The sequence below is a fragment of the Alosa pseudoharengus genome, unplaced genomic scaffold (genome assembly GCF_046254945.1).
Source record: "Alosa pseudoharengus isolate Yale_2024_CS ecotype anadromous, Long Island Sound unplaced genomic scaffold, YU_APseudo_1.1 YU_APseudo_1.1_scf_6, whole genome shotgun sequence".
Classification (NCBI taxonomy): domain Eukaryota; kingdom Metazoa; phylum Chordata; class Actinopteri; order Clupeiformes; family Clupeidae; genus Alosa; species Alosa pseudoharengus.
Genome location: NW_027468848.1, coordinates 23,806,006 through 23,829,082, shown reverse-complemented (window position 1 = coordinate 23,829,082; position 23,077 = coordinate 23,806,006). Strand labels below are relative to the sequence as shown.

The window sequence follows — 23,077 nt, the reverse complement described above, 5'->3', positions numbered from 1 at the left end:
ATGCAAACTGTTCCAATTGCAGTTACCCTTTGGGAGTTGTGGTTGTGTGTGTGTGTGTGTGTTGTGGAGATAGTGTGCAAGGTATGGTGTATGGTCTATGTATTTTGGAATGTTTAATTGATTTTTTTTATTTTAGTAATTATATCCAAATAACTTTATGAAAAATAAATACATTACCTTGTCTTACAACAACTGTGATCATTTTAGTCATTAATATCTCAAAAACACGCTATTATATTGGCAAAGTTTGTCTTGGTTATTTTCGTCATTGTATTCAAATTTCTCATTTCAGTCGTTTTGTTTGTTTTTGTTAAACATCTGCTCGCAGAGGTAGAAAAGCTGCATGATACGAATAGAAACACACAAAATATCAGAGAAATATACATTTAATCACATTCATATCAGTTTCTTTTTTAAAGAATTTACAAATATAAATAGCCAAATGTACATGGTGGCGTGTGGAAGTGTGTATAACTTTAATTTAAAGTGGTTTTTAAACACAAAATGAATCGATGGCACAAAGTAGCTCCCCTGGTCTGAATATCCTGAGAAAAATGTAGAGCATTATTATAGTAAATTATAATAATAATTATTATGATCACAACAATAATCATTGTTACTTAATTCTTAATCATTAAAATAATAGCTTAGTATTATCTAAATCTCTGCTGTATAATGTTGCTATCTGAAGTGACCCAACTCTGCATTCATCTTAGTTAGCCCAGGGCTACATGACAACAACCTGAACTAGACGGTGGAAAAAAGAATAGGATTTGTGTCTGACTGAGTGCCAAGGACATACATATTAATTGGGTATTGACATAAGTGCAACCCCCAAAACCCCCAACAACATGACGACAGGACAGGTACAGTCAAACAGCCCATCCTTACTCCGCAATTAATCTCTGTTCCCCTTTTAGCACGTCCAAATGGCTACATAATTAAGGAATACCAGACACTTCTATTTTCCTATGATGAAACACTGTTTGAATGTATGTAGTGCCTCTTGAGGGGCCATGGCCGCAGTGTGTGGGTATGCGCGCAGACACACACACACACACACACACACACACACACACACACACACAAATTGGGTGTGAAGGCTAAGCATGATGGGTAATGTGATGTATGGCACTGTTTTGAAATAAGACCTCAACACTGGAACACGCTAGAGCACGACACTCAGAATATACTAGAACAACCTTGAAAGCAACAGACGAGGAGAGAAAAAAGAGGAGTGGTCTCATAAGAGAAATGTTAGGACCTTAGACGGCCATCCTGGAGTGCATTCAATACTGTATACATACAGAGAAGAACAAAAACAACATACTGAGGCAACAGAAAATAATGAGTTTACGTTATTATCATTATATACTGTATATATTCATATATATATATATATATTTATAAAAATGCAACTTTTGAACATAGCAAAAATAACCCAACAACAACAAAAAAATGATTTCACACAACCTGAAATCTTACAACATGTTTTTCTTTTTTTCCTTTTTGTACAAAAAAGGGTGGCGAGTTGCCTTATCGGCATGAAGGACAAACGCTGTCATGCTGGGTTTGTCTGCACAGAGCCACTGCTGCCTGGGGTGGGGTACCCTGCCTCCATGATGGCACCTGCCGAGGGATCTTGTGCTTTCCTCAGCTACAGGTCCCGTGGACTTACAGGTGTGTGTGTGAGTGTGTGCGTGAATGCCATGTTAAGGGTATCAGTGACTGTCCGCATCAGTCATTATCTTAGTGGGATATTAACTTTCCCCAATCCGATAGCTTCTCTTATCTTGTCCATCCACACTGAGAGGCCTGCCCTTCCAAGCAAATGACCACAAACAAAACAAATCCAAACACAACAAAACAATCTGAATTCCCCCAAAATATGCAAGTGTTTCTTTTTTTCTTTATGAATTCTAGTGCAAAGTGGAGGAGGAGTTTTGGTGGCCTATGGTTTGTTTGTCATATGTTTGAAGGTTTACTATGATGTCCCCGGACGTGACGGACTAGCTGAGCTTCTGAAGAAGCTTGTCCTCGCGCAGGCCAAACGGCACACTGACGGACATCTCGGCGATGAAGCGCTCGCACGCCTGTCTCGTCACTTGCTTGCAGAACCGCAGGTCGATCCGGCAGATGCTGCCACAGCGCTTGAAGTAGGACAGCGATTGGTCGGTCACTCGGTTGCACACTGTCAGAGGACCATGCCAGGTAGAGACAACGGTGGAGTGTAGAAGAGGGAGAGAAAACAAAAACGTTTACATTCATGACATAAAGGATTTGAACATTAATAGTCCATTTTTATAAGACCTAACTTATCAATAAATGGATGTGTGTGTGCGTGTGCGTGTGTGTGTGTGTGTGTGTGTGTGTGTGTGCGCATGTGTTTATGTATATGTGTATGTATGGGTATGTACAGTATGTGTGTGAGAGAGAGTGAGTGTGTTTACCTGACAGGTTGACCTCTGCGAGGGAGTCTCTGGTGGTGGTACCAGCGGCGGTGAGCAGGTTGATGGACTGGTCGTTGACGTGGTTGCAGTAGCTGAGGTCCAGACGGGACAGCAGGGGCATGCTCTTGATGATGAGCCGCAGGGAGCTGTCTGTGATGTCCAGGCCTGCCAGACGCAGGTCCACTATGTTCCTCAGCTTACTGCGTGTGTCCATCTGACCTGCAGGCACACGATGTAGCACAGTGTGTCACAACACCAGTCAAACGCCTGACGAAGGAACTCAACAAAAAAAGTCAACAAATTCTAATACACAGAATGAACCCTCCGATTCTGACGTTTTTTTTTATTATACGGACAGAAACTACCATTTAGGTCATGTTGCCCCAAACTGAAAGGATTCTAAAAGATACGACCATTCACACTGAATTGAGAAGAGTGTCACCAGTGACTTAGTCACAAGGTAAAAAAAGAAATCCTTTAATGTTTATTTAAGTAACAAAATTGTGATTGCAAATGTTGATGACTGTTTTCACCATTCTTGAAGTTTGCAACAATAGACAACTCCAGTATGGGGATTTGTCCCTCTCATCCCAAAAGAAAGCTTACTGAGCTTCGGATACCAGTGGTCAAACGTCATATATGGAAGGAGATGCGGGTCCAGTGCTATGCACAGTGTATCCACCAGAGGGCAGTTTCGTGCCAAAGTATTTTCTGCCACATTTGGAAGTGAGTTTCAGTCTGAGTCAGTAGAAGATCAGTGTTGGCACGTTGGTTATGTTCCTCTGTGGGTCTCTGGGGTTGGTTTGACAATTTGTATGTAGGTCACTAAACGTTTGCAACTCTCTGCGGCTTTCTATTTGGCCACATATCAACCATTTCAATGCAGGGTTACAGTTTCCACTGATTTTCAAACCCACTACACTTATGCAGCTTGACTCACACACGGACCAGACAGACCAGCTGGGGCACCGCTGTATTGCTGCTTCAGCTAGTTCTCCCTGCAGTCTCTGCAGTTTGCTAATCAGTGCAGCTTTACCATTCTCAACTTCCTTTACTGTCCAGAGCACTCAACTGATAAAGCTGCATCTACATGGCTTGTTTGACATTTTCCATGTCTTCTGTCTGCTGAAGAGATATTTGTGCCTCTGAGCAGCCACCTACTTGGGCGGCTGAAAGGGGCTCCTTGAGGTTAGACAGACAGTTTGTATGTAGGTCACTTGATTTTTTCATGTTTTTGTGGCTCTCCAGTTGGCCAGCATGTGAGTTGAGTGTACTGTAGGGTGAGGCAACATTAATGGCAAGGTGTTCCGCTCCTTCCTCTATCTGTCTACTGCACTTTACATAACAGGTCTTACAAGACCACAGCAGCAAAAACACATCTGCATTATTGCATAATGGTTATGGCAGTTCATTATATTTTCATGTACTTGTAACATAATCTGTACGCATAGGAGGTAACTGATCGTTTTAAAATGGTGTTGTTTGACACAGAATATGCATATAAATATCCACTTCTAGCCTAGCATTTGCATGTATTTAAAATGTTAAAAGTTTACAAGTTTAATAGTTTAATATTTTTCTTTACATATTCAGGACTTTTACATATTCAGCACTGCCATGTTGGGGCAGGTCTGGTCTGCAGTGGTGTAGTGGTTGTGGGGAGGTACCTGGGCGGTTGTCGGTGGGAGGGGAGAGCAGGTCTCGCATCTGAGCGTCCTTGAGGCCCTCCACCCACTGGACGTCCAGAGTCCTGAGCAGCGGACAGGACGAGGTGCACAGAGCAGACACGGCCACCCACGAGCAGCCCGACAGCAGCAGCACTCTCAGACCTAATCACACACACACACACACACACACACACACACACACACACACACAGACACAGACACAGACACACACACACACACACACACACACACACAATTAGATCTACTAACATGCATAGAGATAGACAGATGGTGCAGATACAGAAAGATAGCGTAGCAGCAAGTTCACCATAACACACTCAGGCATTGCACATGTTGTTTATTTCATCTGATTATAGATTATTTATAGATATAAATAGATGCTAATATTTAAAAGAGCGTATTTGTCTGACAAAGCAGTATTAAAAAAAGTATCATCACACAAACATGTATGGCTGCTAGCAGGGATGGGGTTGTATTTATGATACATGTATTTAAAATACGTATTTCAAATACAAAATACTATTTTGTAATTTGTATTTTATTGGGTTGAAGAAAATGGCTGTGTATTTTGTATCAAAAGTATTTTTGTAGTTGATAAATACTGCCAAATATCTTTCATAAAATCAATACTTTTGGTGATGTGATGACATCATAAAAGTGCAAAACAATGAATGTAGCCGCAGAGACTTCTGGTGATCAGAATATTGAGATTCAGGAAGATGATACAGTGCAAGATGAGTAACGTGTTGGTTGCCTGTTTTTGGTAGAACTTTGGAACAACTTTGACTGTGGTGTGTATGTGTCTTCAAAAGCTGATGACACACAAGGCACCTTTCTGAGCAATGTTGCTGGGCAATGTTCCTGAGTATTGTTGTTCTGGCACGTTCCCTTTGATATTGGCCAAATTATTTTTCTTGAGAACTTTCAGTGGGCAAATTAACATGGTCATACAATCAGAACACATGGAACCGGTTGTGTGGTTGCCCTGCTCAAGAAGTTGCACAATATATCACCTAAAGCAATATCAAGCATTCTGGGCATGCATTGACAATGTCAAAGACTTCAATCTCTGTATGTCAGTGTACCATGAGTTTGAAGTTGTTATTTGAAGGTAATAGAACTGTATTGGATTGCTTTAAGCCCACATTCTGTGGCTCTCAATAGTTTAGTTAGTTTGTACCACTTGACAAGTTCAGTTGTGACTTTAAATACATCTCTGATACAGTACTCAGGCTATGAGATGTAACAGGCAGGTGAGTATAGTTGATCTGTTGACTGTTTGCAGATTTATGGTATGTGTTGTAGCTGTTGCTCTCAAACACTGTCCACTTAATCAACAGTGTACTGTGTACCGTCAGTGTACTGATGAAGGAATAGATTAAATAGTCATATATGGAAGCTTTGCAAAGTGATTTCATGCTGCCTTTAAAGAGTATTTTTTATATTTTTAAAATACAAAAATACAGTATTTTATTTTGATATATGTCGTGGCTACTATAATTTGTAGTTCATTTTGATCTTAAAATTAAGGTAGGCCCTATTTGATATTTTATTTTAAAATACATTTTGATGTATTTTTGCCCATCCCTGGTTTCAAGTATAGTGCATGTACAGTACATTGAGGTCTATGAGCTGTACCTGGTAGTCTGTTGATGAGCCAGCTGAGTTGTTTCTTGGAGATGTTAGTCCAGCTGAGGTCCAGATTGGCGGGCTGTCGGCGCACGATTCCACTCAGCATCAGAGGAGTGATGGATTTGCAGCGGTTCAGGTCAATACGTGTCCACAGTCTCTTATCACAACACCTAACACACACACACACACACAGAGTTGTCATTCAGATGAGGTGCTCAAAGATCACAATATCAACTTACACATTGCCAAGCATTTTAGTCCACCTACAAGTAGAGCATTTTAAAGCTGAAATGTAATAGGCATGATGAGACATCTGATCTGCTATTGGCCAAATGAGGTTTGAGACAGAAAATTAAGAAGCCGACAGATATATTTGACAGGGAATATGCAGTCAAACTTTTGAGTCACACACACACACACACACACACACACACACACACACACACACACACACACACACACACACACACACACACACACACACACACACACACACACAAATCATCACAACCCAGCCCAGCACACTTCCTCACCAGCGGTTCCATGTCTTGCACACGCGCATGCAGACACACAAGTCGCGGTGGCTCATGTGACTGAAGATGGCCAACCAGAGCTCGCGCTGGGCCACATGGCTGCGTCCGTCGGCGAGCGGCAAGCGCTCAGGCGGCGGGCTGATGGGTGGCGGCCGGATCACGTGCCGCTCCATCTGGATGCACTTGGGCGGCGAGCGGGGTGGCAGAGGCCGGATGGCGGGCGAGCTGCGGTTGAAGCCCAGCGGCGTGATCTGCGGCGGGCCGTAGAAGTGACGCAGCTCCCATGGCGTACCGTTCATCTCGCGGGCGCGCAGGTGCGGCCTCTCACCCCCGCCACCTCCTCCTCCTCCGCCGCCGCCACTGACTCGATCCAGATCCCCACCTCCTCCTCCGCCGCGGCCGTCTCTCAGGCCGGACAGCGGGTTGCCGTTGCGGTAAGGACGCTTGGGCTCCTCGTTCTCGCTGGCCTCGTGGTCGTCGCGGTCGGAGTCGGCCGGGTCGTGCCGCAAGGGTTGGCGGTTCTCGTTGGCCAGCGTGTCCTCAGTGCGCTGGATCTCCATGTTCAGCTCCTTGCTCAGCTCGCTGCTCAGCTCGCGGTTGGGCAGCCGACGCCGCCTCCGGGCCTGCTGCTGATGCTGCTGCTGCTGCTGGTGACCGGGGGGGTGAGGCTGGGCCTGGGCCAGGAGTTGGGGTTGGGGCTGGGGGTGTGCGGAGACACGGGACGTGCGGGTCGGCGGGGGCGTCCTCTCCGGTCCGCCGTCCCCGCTGCCGCCGCCCTCGCTGCTGGGTCCGGCCCGCGGGGAACTGCCCAGCGACTGGTCGCTCTCCAGCGAGGCGGGCGTGGCTCGGAGAGGCCCGGGGCTGCGGCTGCGCTCGCTCCGGCGGCTGCTGCGCTCTTCCTCCTCGTCCTGCTCCTCGTCTTCCTCCTCCCCGTCGTCCTCCTCCTGCTTCAGCCGACTGCACCGGCCCTCGTTTGCTCTGGACAAGCGTTTCACCGTGTGCTTGTCGTCTTCCTCTTCTTCCTCCTCGTCTTGTTCTCTCTCAGACCGCTCTTCCTCCTCCTCTTCCTCCTCCTCTTCTTCCTCCTCCTCTTTCTTGACCTGAGAGAATTTTGGGATCAGAGGATCATCTCTCCAGGATTTCTTCTATAAATGAAAGGAAACACATACAGTCAATACATACAATTCACTTAGAAATGTACTACATCAAATCCTCAGCTGCCTGATTGATTGATTGATTGTTTGATTGAGTTGTAATTTTAATTAAAATACTAAACTGTATGAATTACCATCCCTTTCAGTGTGTATGTGTGTGTGTGTATACAGTATATGTGTGTGTGTGTGTGTGTGTGTGTGTGTGTGTGCTTAGCACTTCATGAGTATCAGCAGGTGTCATGCAATTTCATCAACTTCTGTATGGGAACATCTCCATCTCCTCACCTTCCTCCTGGCGTTGGCCTCCTCCTGCTGCTCCTCTTCATCGTCGTCTTCAAACAGCTTCCGCTTCTTCCGGAGGAAGGCCGGGATCTCGGGCCGCGGGCGCGGCAGGCCGCTGGGCGTGAGCAGCGGGGGCAGGCGACTGGTGGGTGGACCCGAGGACTCGTCCGGCCGCAGTCGGGGCGGCTCGTCGCGGTCGCTCTTCCGCTTCAGGCCCAGGGAGGAGGAGATGGCGGCGGACCCAGGCCCCGATCCACCCAGAGATCCCGCAGGGCTGACTCCGCTGGCCCCGAGGGCGATTCCGACTCCGACTCCGGCGGAGGAGGCCGAGGGGGTCTGGTCGCCGTCGTCTCGCGCCTCACGGCCCAGCCTCTGCTCCCGCAGCAACGAGCCCGGCAGGTTGGACGCGTATTTGAACCCTGGTCCCCGTTTTTGCTTGACGACCAAAAGGCGGAAACGGGGGGAGAGGGGGGAGACAACTTTATACCTTATGCTTATTAGACGCGGTCATTCAGGATAACTAATGGGCAGATGCATGCAAAAAGCATACACACATTTCTTTTAGAACATGACAACCAAACACATGCACAGGCATCCAAGTACAGCTCTAAATCAGTGACCAAACATTTTTATATTTACTCTCATGGATGGCAAAACATGTGATGTTGTCTGAATACTATACAAAATGAGTCCTGGATGTCACACTGCCTTTGATCCATCTGAAATTCTACAGCTGCCCACATCTGACATAAACAGCTCAGATCCAGAATCATTCTAATAACACTGCAGAGAGCACACACTGCAACAGACTGGAAACTACATTGTGATGTATGTTAGTGTGTGACCAGAGTGTGCTTGTATGAGAGAGAGAAAGAGAGTGAGACAGATATGGGAGTCATGTGATCAACACAGGAACTAAACAGGGCTAAATTCAGTTTTCAGCTTGAGATCATGAGAAAAGAAAACAGGAAACACATCTACTAAGAGACGTGAAACGTTTTGTCTTCACAACCTACAGAACTGTATTAATTAACCAATACCGCAGACCAACAATGCTGAAATGCAAGTTTCACTGCTCTTCATGTGACACTATTGAACTTTATGTCAAGTCACTGCACAGCTACAACAACTGCATACAAATACAACTACATACAGAGTGCACATGTCTGCTCTCACACACACACACACACACACACACACACACACACACACACACACACATCTCCATATTCCTCAGATACTTACTTTTCCTGTTTTCCCAGCGTAATTGCATTTAGGGCATTCCCAGCAGTTGGGTAGCTCGTCATTCACCACTCCGGCTACATCCTTTACCTATGATGGACAGACACAAAGAGAGAGAGAAAAAGATAGAATGATTGAGAATGATTGAAAAAGAGTGACAAAAGTGCAGGGGAGAGCCACAGAGGAACCAGTCAGAGAAGACTGAGTTTGGTAAGCTAAGCGAGCTCACCACAAAGCTGCTTAAAAAGGGAACTGGGTGTGCTTGTGTTATACACGCCCACACACTCACACACACTCACACATTCACTCTCTCTAACAATGCTGTAAAAAGTATGCAAAAACCCATACTGTACATCATGTGCAGCACACACACAAACACAATGTAACAAAATACAATATACAGCCCACAACTAACCTTCAAGCGAAATTATGACAAATATCCTGTCTTATCTCTTATCTTATAAAGTCTTCACTCCAGGATTCCAGCATGCATAACTCTGTTCACACGCTCAGCAGCCAACTGGGCCAATTTGCATTTGTGTGTTTGCACATGACACGCAGTAAAGACACAAGTATCTCTTTGATGGAATCAATGCTAGCTCAAGGCTGCCTGGAATGTGATGGCAAGAGGAGATATACAAATTTGCTCCCTGTTTTATCTAAAATCAACAGGAAATTCAAACATATCTTTACCGCTCCCTCACACATTCATCTCTCTCTTAGTGTGTGCGTCTGTTTGTACTTCTGTGATCCAACAACCACCATTTACAATGACGTTTTCAATAAGACTGAGAAACTATTATTACTTTCATTCTTTATTTCAGGATCTCTATCGATGTTGAGTCTCATCATCGATAGAGCTCCTGAAATGAAGAATAAAAGATCCAAGAATATCTATTTAGATATCAGATTGTTTTGACAGAATCTCATGTGAAAATGTTGGCTCTCTGATCAACATGACGGTTTATAGTTAGTGTTTGTGGTTAGTGTTTAGTGCAGTGGAACAGCCTGGGGCTCCGTGTGAAAGGGGGTTTAAGGTGTCGGGCCCTCAAAATGGCTGCCTGACGCTGTATATGTGTCTGCAGGGTTTTTTGGGCCACCTGACCTTCAGGCAGTTGGGGTGAACGATCTCGTTGCAGATGGAGCACTCCATGAGCATGGCGTTGAACTTCTCTTCCTCCTCGTCCAGCGTGTCCTCCTTCCCCGCCTCGCCGCACACCACACACACGGCTGTGTGCGGCAGGACCGGCTGCAAAGCAAACAAGCAAACGTGTGAGTCGACATGCCAGGGACGGCAGCACACACGGGCACAGCACTGCGCAGCATGACACCTGACACCACAGACCATCAAGTGACATTAGAGTGACATCAAGTGACATAGAATTAAGACACTCTTACTTTTACCCCACATCTTTGAAGCATCCTTTATGTATATTTTAAGATTGATAAACATAGTCGTCGTTTATATACATATAAACACACGTATAAATATCAAAACAGAGGCTATGTATTGTCCCATTAAGCATGAGTAATCCTGATCTCGTCATTATTGGTACTCTGCTCTGCATCTTCCATGTCTTGCAGGAGACCCAGAGGGACTCACCGCGATGCACTGCCTCATGATACACGACTGCTTCATGCGCCCGGGCCCGCCGAACTTCTTCATGTCTTTGCAAAAGTGGCACTCGCCGCACTCCGTCCGCACGCACGCCTCGCACTTCCTGCAGCGCGTGCGTCTCCGCCGGGCGCCCGAGGCGCTGCGGTTGGATGGCAGTTTGACCCCCGCCGACCCCGGCGTGGAGAGCGATGCGGATGCCGCCGTGGCCATCTTGGGTTTAGGCCGATTAGGAGGAGGGCGCTGCTATGGAGACAGAAAAGAGAAGAGAAAGGGGAAAAAAAACAAGACGTGGATTTAAAAACACATCATCTCTTTATATTTTCAGAAACTTGATGTTCTGCTGCGACCTCAAACTGCAACCCTCCAGCTTTGAAGTAAAAGAGGAGAAAGCTGCTGACAGACATCACCTGTCAGAGAGCACGCAGAGAGAACGCAGAGAGAACGCACACAGCATAACATGCAGCCGAGCTGGAAAGGATGGAGAGATGTGGATATGCACTGAAGAGAGACTGATGGTAACGTGATATGCTGCAGTGCCTGAGGACTGTTACATGTCCAAGAATGCAAGGAGAGTACGCAAATGCCCAATTAAAGATTTGCCAACCCTATCGACCCCTCGAGGTCAATTCTAGCTTCATTGATACTGAGACACAAGAGCAGAGCTTTCTTCCGAATGAGCCTCTGTCTGGACCTAAGTGCACTGTAAACACATGGAAAACGCTAAAGGAATCTCAAGTTACAAAAACAAGCATGCCTTCAGTGAGAAAGACTGAAACAGAAAGAGAGAGAGGAGGGGATGAGCATACAAATGGGGGATGAGAGAGAGAGAGAGAGAAAAAGAGAAAGAGAGAGACAAATTGAAGAAAATATCTGAGGTGGAGAACGGGCGAGCAGTACTTGCTGCCAGAGAAATCTGTTTCCATAGCAACGGATCATTTTTGCAGAGCAATAGATGGTTGGAATAAAATCATGAAAAGATTGGCGTAATTGGTGAGGGCAATTTAATGAAGAAGGTGTGCTTGCATGTGCGTGCATGTATGTGTGTGTGTGTGTGTGTTTCATAGATGTTCAGAATGAATCCTTTTGAAGCAGGTTTGCTTCTTGATGATTTTGTGCTTGGTCCTGAAGGCTGCTGTACTCGGTCATGTGCCCTGGAGCACCACAAGGACAGCCATCTTTGAACACCATACACACACACACACACACACAAACACAAACACACACAAAACATTCAGTCCAGTCTCACCGCACTGCAGTACCACACATAAGGGAGAATCAGCATTACCAGAAAGAAGAAGAAAAAAAAAACGTCTTTTTGAAAGAGCTCCAGGATCAGTCTTATATTTCCTCGTCAGCACAAAATATGTAGGTTCTATCCTCCACTGCAACACAAGGTCAGCTCAGGGAAGAATGGAGAGCATTTGCCCATTGGCATCCTGTACTTCCTACTGCACAAACTACAGTCAACTACTGTAAAGCTACGGTATAAAAAGTGAGCGTGAAGAAGTGCAGACGTTGCACTGGCATCACACATTACCATGTGTTGCCTTCCAGGTCTGGTGGCTAAAATGAGACCCAAAGAGCTTCAGCAGAATCCAGTGTGCAGAGCCATGGTATGGACGCTTAGCTTGCCAGGGATTTCAGACCATCAGAATTACAATGTTCCAGTGACAGCCGTTCCCCCTAAACTATGTTTAGTGCAAACCAGCTGCTCCTTTCTTGAACATCTCAGTTATGAACACTCTGGTGTCAAACATGTACCGATTTAGCATTTGTTTAAAACTACATTTGCCTTTGGGTCAGATGTGTACTAAGTGTGCATTTCTCTGCTGGTCATGTGTCACATGTTTTCGATGAAGAGAGATGGGATCAAACCTCCCGAGAACAAACCCTGGGGTTACGAGCTCGAGGCCAGAGGAGCATTCCAGTGCTTGCCCCCGAACAGACAAACCACAATAACCAAGAGACAAACAACACAAAGCCAAGCACACAGTGGCATTCCTGCCCAAATGAAATCGGCCTCCTCTAAATCACAGGATTTTATTAAGAGAGATACGCAGAGAGCTGGGACTCACAAAGGCGTCTCTCTCTGTCTCTCTCTCTCTCTCTCTCTCATTCCGTCTCGTTCCCACATTCTCTTTCTCCCTCTCCCTCTTTTTTTCTCTCTCTTTCTCTCTCCATTACTTTCATTCATTTAAGCCTCCGCGGGGAGATTACATGTAGGCCATGGGGAGCAGAAGTACAGATAACTCCCAGCATGTCTGCCAAGGGCAGGACAAACAAATGCACCACAGAGACCTACATTAGACCTAAAGGGCCCTGCAACACATTTAGATTAGACTGATTATAATTCCAAAGAGGCCTTATAATGTAGGTCTAGCTGGAGCACACATTAGTGTTCCTGGAGAAGACGCTTCAGAGGGAAAGAATGTCGAGCATGGTGGAAAACCATGTCAAACTGGTTTTGATAATGCAACTTTGGGAGTTTGTGTGTGTGTGTGTGTGTGTGTGTGTGTGTGTGTGTGTGTGTTGCTGAGAGCTCATTTCTGCAAACTGCCCAAGTCAGCAGAGCTATACCCTGGGAACTCTCATACTTGGCAAAATTACCTTGCTGCTGTTCACACCTTGACAGCATACACACACACACACACACACACACACACACACACACACACACAATAATACTGAGCAACCGAAAGGATGGGTACAACTTCACACGTTTAAGCCCCACAGTGGACGAGCTCAGCAATGTATCTAATCAAATGGCGATGCCATTCCAGTCACCCGTGGGTGTTTTGCTAACCCAGACCAGTAACCTAACACTTGGGCAAGGGAGCCAAGAAGTTGCATCACCACATAAGCACTGTGCATGTAGTGGGTCCTCTCCAGACACCACTTTAAGCAGTCCAGAAATAATGCCAGTTTATAATGTGCATAATTCTCTGAACAGAAATCCCAGTGCACAGACAACAATCATATGCATGTGCATGCACGTGCATGACTACATAGTAAATTAGAATTATATATAAATATTGATCAATTCTTTGTTTGACTTAAAAGGGAATATGGTTGCTGCAAATAATTCAGGAAAACACAGTATTATAAACCAGAACACAACAATCAGTAAATGAAGGACAACAGCTATAAGTTGCTATAAGTGCTATAAGTGCACATTTAGAAAAGGCCAGGACTGATCAGAGAATCAACACAAAGATTTTTCACACCTCCTCTTGAGGCAGATTTTCCTGAAGGATTAGCTGCAAATGAGTAGGAAAGAGAAGGAGCAGCTAAAAGCATCTACCCTCATCCTCAAGGGAACCAGAACTGCACTGGCGAGATGAAGGAGCGAGTGTGAATATAAATACACCCAGCTTCTTATTATCGCACATTCCCATATGCCATCTCTGAGCATCTCTGCTTTTTTTCCCCCCACTCTTCAGTGTTGCCTCCACAGCAGTCATTCACTGCAACTGGCTTCTACTGCTGCGGCGATGACCAAGGGTGCACCCTCCAGCTCGCCTTAAAATATCCGCCATTGCAAATATCTGACAGGTCATGTTGTGTTGTGGGTTCAGTCTGTCATTGCTGGAAGCACTCTATTGCCTCGGAAAAGGGAACAACAGGGCAGTTGGAGGTTTAGTGTTTGCCGGAGAGACCGATCATTATGTTTTACCTCAAAGGATGCGCGGAGAGTCCGCTGGGTTCTCCAGATGAACTTAATTGCCGAGTTCAGTGAAAAGCTGACATTAATTACTGTTACTGTTTTAAGTAACTTCCATGTCGGATGTGCCTCACGCTACGATCAAACTGAAAACCAATTAACGGACGTGCCACATCATGCACTCTGAATTAAACTCTAGATATTAGTCCAACTGAGGAAAAATCCCATCCAAATGTTAACAAGCAAAAGCTGCCAGGGCTGACGGCAAGCCAAACAGCTGTAAAAAGACGCTGTGTTTTTGGACCTTTCTGCAGAGCAACAACATCCTACTGGCACTGTAATGGCAGCAATTTTAAAGTCAAACTGCTGAATGAAATATTACCTTGTTTAAATTGGGTTAACAGCCTTATAAGTACAATTTAGTGCTTGTTTCACAGCTATTCTGGATGTGTTTTCCGAAATCAGTGAAGAATCTCACCACAAAATGTAATTCAGTCTTGAACCACCATGAAGCATCTAATCACAGGTCAAAACAGCTATGACCATATTGTGTAATTAGAGTAGCATACAAACAATTCCAGAATTATGTATTTCAAAGGGTAAGCTATATATTGTTACAGCATTTAGAAATCATCCATCATATTGGTTGTCAAAAGCAACCATGCTTCAATCCCTGTCTGCATCAGAGCTCATCAGTACTGGAGTATCAGCTTAAATTAGTAGTTGTGATATATTCTAAACAACACAACTCAGTAACCTTGCTACACCTTCATCTTTATATTATAGTTTTTTATGAATTTTAGATTAGATTAGATTAGACAGAAATCCCAAAGGGAAATTCAAACTTCCAGTCGATCAGCACCACTACAGATAACAGTAGACAAACACATCAGAAGATAAATAATGTTAAAATATCAAAAATCCACAAAAAGATAGACAGTTATTGAATCCATGAGAGATTAATGTAAACTCTTCCTTTGAGGGGTGCACTCACTCACACAGTGTTTAAATTGATGTGTCCTCTAGCATCCAGAGGCAGGTCATCTTTCTAAGTTCCTCTGATAGATAGAGAAACCCGAGAGCTCTGCTCTCTGAGAACACTGGAGCAGGAATAAATAGCCCACTGGAAAGCTGCATGATGTAACAGAAGTCTCATCACCAGGAAGGTAAACATTGCATTGCATGATATTAAACCTTTATCAGGGTAGTTATTATCTGTGTGGATATATTTATGTGCTAGATCAACTCTGAACACCTGTGCAAAGTCAAACACTGTTTGACTGCATAACTACATGATACGCTGTATATTACCATCCATTTCTATTTTAAGCATACAGACCTTGTGTTTAACACTTTATCCTGATGTTATAAACTATGAACAATTGATGTAATCTCACATTAACAGTGAACCCTCTGTTTCTGACATATTAAAGAACAGAGCAGCAAGTCTTAAATAGCTCATAGAGGTGTGCCCTATAAGAGATCAGAAAAATAATTAAATGTCAGTTTTCCATTGTCCAGTAAGGGTAGCAGTCAGAGGCAAATAATTAGGGGGAAAGCCGTTCCTAACCCTAACAAACTCAGCAATGGCAAATTCCTAACAAACTCACTAATGGTGTTGACCTTTGACCTTCATGTTACAGGGCCCACCATCCACTGCTGTGACTGTACATTTGATTTAGCCCTGAGCTATATCTTAGCTCACACTGGCAACATCCCACCACACAGTCAAAATATCTCTCCAACCACAAAGGCAGACCTCCTAACCTCTCGTCTCTTCTATCCCTCAACACACCAAAACAATTTACATCATAAACACGTGAATCACCATCTGAGGTTTTCCTCTGTGGGTCTTACCACGCTGCCCCGGCTGGCTATCCCATACACCACTGCTCTCAGGGCCCCGCAGTCAGATATTTGTGGCCGAGAACAATATGTAGCAGATCCGATGCCAGAGTAAACCTTTGTGTTTGCACAATGAGATAGTAGCTAAGGACGCATCAGTATCAAAGCCCCCTCAGGCCACAGAGGGATAGGTGTGACTCACTGGGACAGTGTGATGCTACCTGTGTGAGTGTAAGGACTGGCATGCAAGAGGAAGGTGACTCGCCTCCAAGACTTTTGGGACGTTTTGTAGGTATACCACTTAACTGGCAGACCTGTATGCTATGCAATTACATCGCCATATTCCAAAACACACATGTGCTTATACTAGCTTCAGTAGTGCTCCAAAAATCGAAGGCACTTGAGAGAGTAGTAAATTTCAAAAGACTTTATCATCACATGGCTATTAAATCAAAACATGCGTACACATTTAAGCCATTATGGGCTTTATCAGGGCCAGACTTATCCACGATATTTGTGAGCCAACAATGGGCATCGTCATGACACTTCAGTATTCAAAAATCCGGTTTTCTATCTCCAGCCGAAGATTTGCGAATTGGTTTTTAATGTGATGGTAGATGGTGCCTGAGGCATTCTAAGTGATGTAAAAGTAAACTTTTTTTTTTTTTCTGTCAGTCATGTATAATATAAAAATATCCATATTGAGTGCAGAATTGTCAACATTTCGAAATAAATATAAGTTAAAGAATATTCTAGTGATTATGTAAACAGAATGGACGGAAGATGAAAACTGGACAAAAGTAAGGTGAATAGGATCCCTAAACTGAAGAGCACCTGGTTTTACACCCTCACATTACTCCCTGCAAAGTGTTTCTTGAACAATGGCCTTAGTTGCTATGTTCTTAGCCAAGCTGTGTTGACTGTGTGAACAGTCACATGTAGAGGAGTCCGAGTTCCAATACAATAACCCATTTGTGAACACTGGGTCACGGAGCTGTTGCTTCCCATTGATGCATGTTGCAATATATGGGGTACAGCTTAATGGGTTTTATTAATGCTTGGCAGCCAATCACGTGTCAACTTATACACAAGTGTGTGTGTGTGTGTGTGTGTGTGTTTGACAGCGAGTGTGGAACAATGCAGTTCGCCTCCCATGTTCTAAACTACAGGAACACACACACCCTCAGCTGACCAACATTTCCCAAAACTCCGCACTCTAATGCTTCAGGAATTCACACATGGTCAGGTTGTGAGTTGATGTAAGCGAGTCATCCAGTGTGCGGCATGACTCAACACTCAATCAAGTGAATGTGTATCTTTCTCTAGTTTTTGAAGTGCTGTTTTTTTCCCCGCTCCTCATTTTTGCAATGTACTGTAGAGCTACTGTGTATCAGCCATGTTTTTGTCAATCTCAAGTCACAGCAGTGGAAATATAAATGTACAGACAATATTCAAGAGGCTGAGATTTAACAGGCAACTATGTTTGACTCCCTATTCTGCAAGGATATTGTAGATTGCTACAAATGAATGTCATGAACCAATCAAATTCTCAATTCTCATTTGTACAGTTGTGATATTGATACCTTTTGGTTTTTTATTTTATTATAAAAGACAACACTTCCAGACATTCAGTGCAGGCAGACACAATGTTTTGTTTTCACAGACACACATGCTAACATGCTAATAGCATGCGAGGCCAGAGTTGGAAGCACTGGTTTAACCTGCCTGGAGTTTATCCTTGCTGTGCCGGAGGAGCCCCACTCTCAGAAGCGCCCTCATTGTTCCTCATTCCCTCTCTCCACTCTCCTCCCCTCCCCCCATCCCAAAGAGCAAACACAGACCCGTCTTAAAGACACAGCGCACCACAAATATGCTCTCCTGACACACAGAAGCAGCAGGCACACAGGGGTTAAAATACACATTCATACATTAGGAGGGGCAACAAGAACACAATCCTTGAATCTCTGTGTGTGAGAGTGTGTGTGTATGTGTGTGTGTCTTTGGCTATGTGTATGTATATGTGTGTTAAAGAAATACCATCTGTTCCTGTGAGTATATATTTGTAACATATGTGCCTCAAAAGCATATGTATCTACTTGTAAGTGTGAGTGTGAGTGTGAGAGAGAGATAGAGAGAGAAAATAGAGAGGAAGAGAAACCAAGAAAGGAGGACAGAAGGAAGGGGAAAGAGTGATGAGTGAGTGCAGGTTTCCTTGGTTGTGGTGGGTGTGTGTGTCTTGTGGGTAACACTTGTATGATTGTGCAGCTGCTTATAAACAAACCACTATGAAAAGGTGTGTTGTTCTGAAAGCACATAAAGAGCTGGCCACTGGCATAAAGACGGTCTTTCTGTCTGTCATATGTAATGTCCTTTAACCAAGGAGAATGCCTACATTTGGGATTTAACAAATCTAGCCCAAATACCAAACCTCCAAGAACAAAGCAGGCAAATGCGTTAATAGCCTACCAGAATATGCTCTTAGCTCTTCTTAGCCTTCATCTCTACATAACAACATGAGTATTCTTGTGTAAATAAAACATGGCACGAGAACCTTCTTTCTGACTTTGCAGAGCCGCGTGATTTAGCGCTCTGTTATCAGCAGTAACAACTGTACAGAATCTGGCATCAGATCTTTAAATAACCTGTTTGTTTATATGCGATATATCCAGTACAGTTACTGAAGACCACTTACACATGCATTCTATAGGTAATATACAGGTGTATATACCAATAACATTTATTACCTACATGTATGTGAAATGATGATGAAAAGCCAATCACACAAACCTCCTCCTCATCACGATCAAGAAATACAGTTACCGTGTGACTCAAGTCCATATGTGAGATAGAGACAGGGAGAGATGAACAGAGAGAGAACACACATGTTGTGTCACGTTGTTTGCCCATTTACTGTACCTCCTTCCCCTCTCTTCCAGGGAAATGAAAGAAATCCTCATGTACCCTAGTGAGACACACACACACACACACACACACACACACACACACACACACACACACACACACACACACACACACACACACACACACACACACACACACACACACACACACACACACACACACACACACACACACACACACACACACACACACACACACACACACACGGCCAGAATACATCTACCATGAAAGCAGAGATATGGTGATCAAAACACAGTTCCATGAAGCAAAGCAGTGTAAATCACTGTGTTAAATGACCTTCGGTGTATGCCAGTTCAAATATGTGTGTGTTTGTGTGTGTGTGTGTGTGTGTTTCTGTGTTTCTATGAGTGTGCGTGTGCGTGTGTGTGTGTGTGTGTGTTTCTGTGTTTCTATGAGTGTGTGTGTGTGTGTGTGTGTGTGTGTTTCTGTGTTTCTATGAGTGTGTGTGTGTCTGCATTAAAACCTCCAAAGTGATTGGAAATGGAGAAAAGGTAAACCTGGACTAGCAGACAAAATCACACAGAACGGTCAAAATCCATCCTCAAGCAACAGAGGCAGAGACGAGCAATGTAAAGCATTCTGGCTGCCTGGCTCTCTGCTATAAGTGACACACATAGCTAGCAAACAACAGCCGTAGCCCAGATTCTTCCTCGCTTTTCTTTCTTAAGAGCCCTGCTCTTCCTGTCATTCACCTTCTTTTCTCTCTTTTTCTCTCTCTCTCTCCCTCTCTACCTCTCTATTGAGATATCTTTCCTGAACACAGCAGAGAAAGCCATGCTCACAATGCCTCCATGACTTCCTCTCCAAAGGATAGGAAGACCAAGGAATGAAGAGAGAGAGAAAAAAACATTGCTGGGAAGAGAACCATGAAGAGGAAAGAGGAAGTGGGAAAGCGAATGCAGGCAAGCATTCACACCAACATGGGCATTAGTTGCCTGTTATAAAGGCATGCGGCTACGAAACCCGAGAGGGTTGCTATGTGTGAGTGTGTGTGTGTGTGTGTGTGTGTGTGTGTACGGACGCTGACCTGCTCTGTGCTGTCGGAGTCGTAATCCTCATCGTCCGCGCTCAGTGACATAGCCATGGCTGCCTCCTCTCATCGCCTCCCCAACACACACAACACTGCCATGGCTGGAGCCTTCGACTGCTCCCGTTCACAGTGCCTTCTCTCTCGTGCTCACTCACTTTCTTTCGCTTTCTCTCCCTCTCTCTCTCGCTCGCTCTCAAGCTCTCATCTGTTGTTTCTCCCTCCCTCCCGCTCTGTTTCTCTCTCTCTCTCTCTCTCTCTTCCTCTCTTACTCTCCTTCTCTCCCACTCTCTTTCTCTTGTTCTCTCTCGCTCTGGAACAGGCAGCTGCAGAGACACAGGCAGGCGCTAACCTCATGCATATGCGCTGGGAAAAGGCAGAGGGGGCTCGGGCTCAGCCAATGAGGAAGCAGCTGGCATTCGGTTACAGGGTTGCCCACAAAGAGTGCTCATTGTGAGCTAAGGGTCGGTGGGAGAGGGGGAGGGAGCTAGGAGAAAAAGCCTCTACAAAGGAGCTGGGGCAGGGAGCACAGGCAAGATTACTGCACGTGGAAACAAGGAGGCAGATGAAGCAAATGTTTACCTTTTAAAAATAGCTGTTTGGGGTTCTTTTTCATTTTGTGGGGCAGTAGATCCACTAATTGGATTTTACATTGAGATTTAATCTCAGAATGATTGACAGGGGAGTAGCTGCCTTCCTCCATTTTCTGTCTGACACAGGAACTGACTGTAGGACGTCGGAGTTTGATTGCTCTGGCCTGCTCTGTGAGCAGCTGTGGCTTCTGCCTTTGTGGGGGTTTTTTCCGGAGCCACAGGTTACAGGCAGGAGCCCGTGGCAGTTTGGCACATGGAGGATTCCTTCAAGGAGCTCCATTAAAATAACAAAGGCAATATGTCAGTCCCACTGCCCATCTGTCAGCGGAGAGCCTAGACAGAGCACAGGGTGGCACAAAAATGCTGAATCATCCAACCCAGAAGGGCTTCATATAATACCTCAGCTAAGAGATTAAGCTCTCTTTGCCTCCAGAAACTAGTTGCTCCTCTTATAAGTAAGGAGCACTCTCTCCTATCGGGCTTTCTCCCTCAAAACACACACTCACATGGACAAACAGCTGCACAAATAAAATGTACTGTATATTCTAGACTAATCCTCCAAAAACAAAAACAAGTTATGCATTTTTATGCACCACTACTGCAGCACAACTGACAGTCATTTTCACCGAACCCAAATCTGAAACAAATGTTCTCTGGGTTTAAAGTAAAGCTTTGTGTGCAGTTCAACATATGCCGGCCAGAGTCTGAACTGAACTGAACAATACCACCCCCCCCCCCCCCCACCCCCCCTGAATTCTTTGTGGGTTTCTGGTCCTCACTTTCACCGTCTTTCTTTAACATAGTGAGAAAATATTTGACTGCTGGCCCATATTTGATCACAGTCATCATCTCCATCTGCAGTCTCACTCCCATCAGAGTGAATGCATAATTGCCTCAGAACACTTTGAAGCCCCATCAGACTGTGGTACACACACACATTACACTGAGGCAGATAGACTACCAAAATGAATTGATAACTTTTAAAAAGCTATTCTATAGTCCCTCCTCATCTTCACATACAACTGCTGATTTCTCCAAGACGTTCTTTCTCACACACTTTGATGGCTCATTTGAAAAAAAAATAAAATAATTTACTTCCAGTTGCAGGAGTTTTATGGTGCAATACAGCCACTGCCAAGGTTGTAATGTCTCCCATCAATTTATTAAACTGGTGGTCAACTCGTTTCAACATGACGGACATCAGGCATGCACTGAGGAAGTGTCCACATAAAAACACACTCAACTCAGTTCTTTTTTTAATGTTGAAAATTAACTATCTGATGACCTTATGCGGTGTAACCGCAGGTTAGTTGTTCCTTGTTTTTCATGAATTAACCCCCTCTACAATAACAGAACTAAATCCAAAGAAGGAAAGCAATAACTTTGTTGATATTTTATGTTTATGGGACCAATATGTAAATGAAACAGATTAGATCATATCTCCTCTTCTGTAATCACAGCGACCGTTACAAAAGAGGAACACTAATTTTGTTTGAGTAGGTTATTTGGACATCAGGTGCTTTTTCTCTTGGCACTTTGTCACAATGTGACTTTCATAGGCTAACTAAACAAGGAATAGTTTACTGTAGGCTGTAGAGGTTACCGCTAAGAAGAGTGAATGCTGATCTCTGACATTATATCAGAGGTTCCATCTCTGAACAACTGTGGTATTAGCACCTTAGGTAGCCTAGATTAACTGTTCTTCGTGCCTAAATGTCACCATGGTGACTGATGACAGCTATAGCCTACTGGAGTGTAAAAATCTGACTGCTGATCAAGAGTCTGACTTCCATGGCTGGACACTATGGTGATCCTAAATAGATAGATCAGAGATCTTGGTGGACTTTATGTCAGCGTAATCTGGACTCTGATATGCATGGTGTAAAAGAGACAAGACTTAATCCCAAAACCACACAGTAGGCTAGATAATAGGCCTTCAACTACACTGGAAATGGGGACCCTAGATGACAAACACAATTTACACCTAGGCCTACTCAGTCAGTCAAAAACTCTTACCTCCAGTTGGTGAATACTTGTTACTGCATTGGAACGCCTCCAAATGATCTGTCTTAAGGATATTTGTAGGGGCTGCCTAAATTCATCAGTGTTGATAGGGTCACGCCATGTGGATTCTGCAAAAATATGCAAATATCATTAATACAGGAACCGCATGTGAGGTCAATAAACACACGTTGCTGTGTTCAAATCTTCGTGTTGTCCAAAAGAACAACAAAAAACTACAAAAGATATCTCTAAAGAAAACGTCACCTCTGCGAACGACAGATCTAAAGAAAACGTAGGCTACGATTTATTTTCATTAATCGAGCTATATCCTCCCTACTAGGCTACTCTTTACACTCAACTGACCACAATGCACCGGGAAATCATCGCTTCCTGCCCCTGGATATA

The 23,077-nt window shown here is 44.4% G+C and overlaps 1 protein-coding gene across 4 annotated transcripts; it reads right to left on the bottom strand.

The window, feature by feature from the left end:
- Positions 1-368: 368 nt before the first annotated feature.
- On the bottom strand, positions 369-23,027 carry kdm2ba (lysine (K)-specific demethylase 2Ba). 4 transcript variants are annotated; one of them, XM_076270605.1, is made up of 11 exons: positions 22,937-23,027; positions 22,685-22,800; positions 10,585-10,842; positions 10,087-10,230; positions 8,985-9,071; positions 7,743-8,174; positions 6,304-7,448; positions 5,777-5,940; positions 4,118-4,279; positions 2,451-2,669; positions 369-2,191 (listed from the first exon to the last, which is right to left on the bottom strand). In XM_076270605.1, the coding sequence occupies exons 3-11, from the start codon at positions 10,807-10,809 to the stop codon at positions 2,010-2,012; spliced, it is 2,760 nt and encodes a 919-aa protein (XP_076126720.1). In that variant the 5' UTR covers positions 10,810-10,842; positions 22,685-22,800; positions 22,937-23,027; the 3' UTR covers positions 369-2,009. The 4 variants fall into 4 exon arrangements, with proteins under 4 accessions (XP_076126720.1, XP_076126718.1, XP_076126716.1 ...); XM_076270603.1 differs by lacking the exons at positions 22,685-22,800; positions 22,937-23,027 and adding an exon at positions 20,076-20,397 and having other exon boundaries at positions 6,304-7,445; XM_076270601.1 differs by lacking the exons at positions 22,685-22,800; positions 22,937-23,027 and adding an exon at positions 20,076-20,396.
- Positions 23,028-23,077: the final 50 nt, after the last annotated feature.

What these genes read in the sequence shown, in the direction of transcription:
- kdm2ba (XM_076270601.1), bottom strand. Translation starts at nt 20,132, where the DNA reads ATGGCTATGTCACTGAGCGCGGACGATGAGGATTACGACTCCGACAGC. An exon ending in TCATGAGGCAGTGCATCGCG is followed by an intron (nt 10,231 to 10,584) that starts GTGAGTCCCTCT and finishes TTTGCTTTGCAG; the next exon opens with CCGGTCCTGCCGCACACAGC. An exon ending in TCCCACCGACAACCGCCCAG is followed by an intron (nt 2,670 to 4,117) that starts GTACCTCCCCAC and finishes GTGTGCCTGCAG; the next exon opens with GTCAGATGGACACACGCAGT.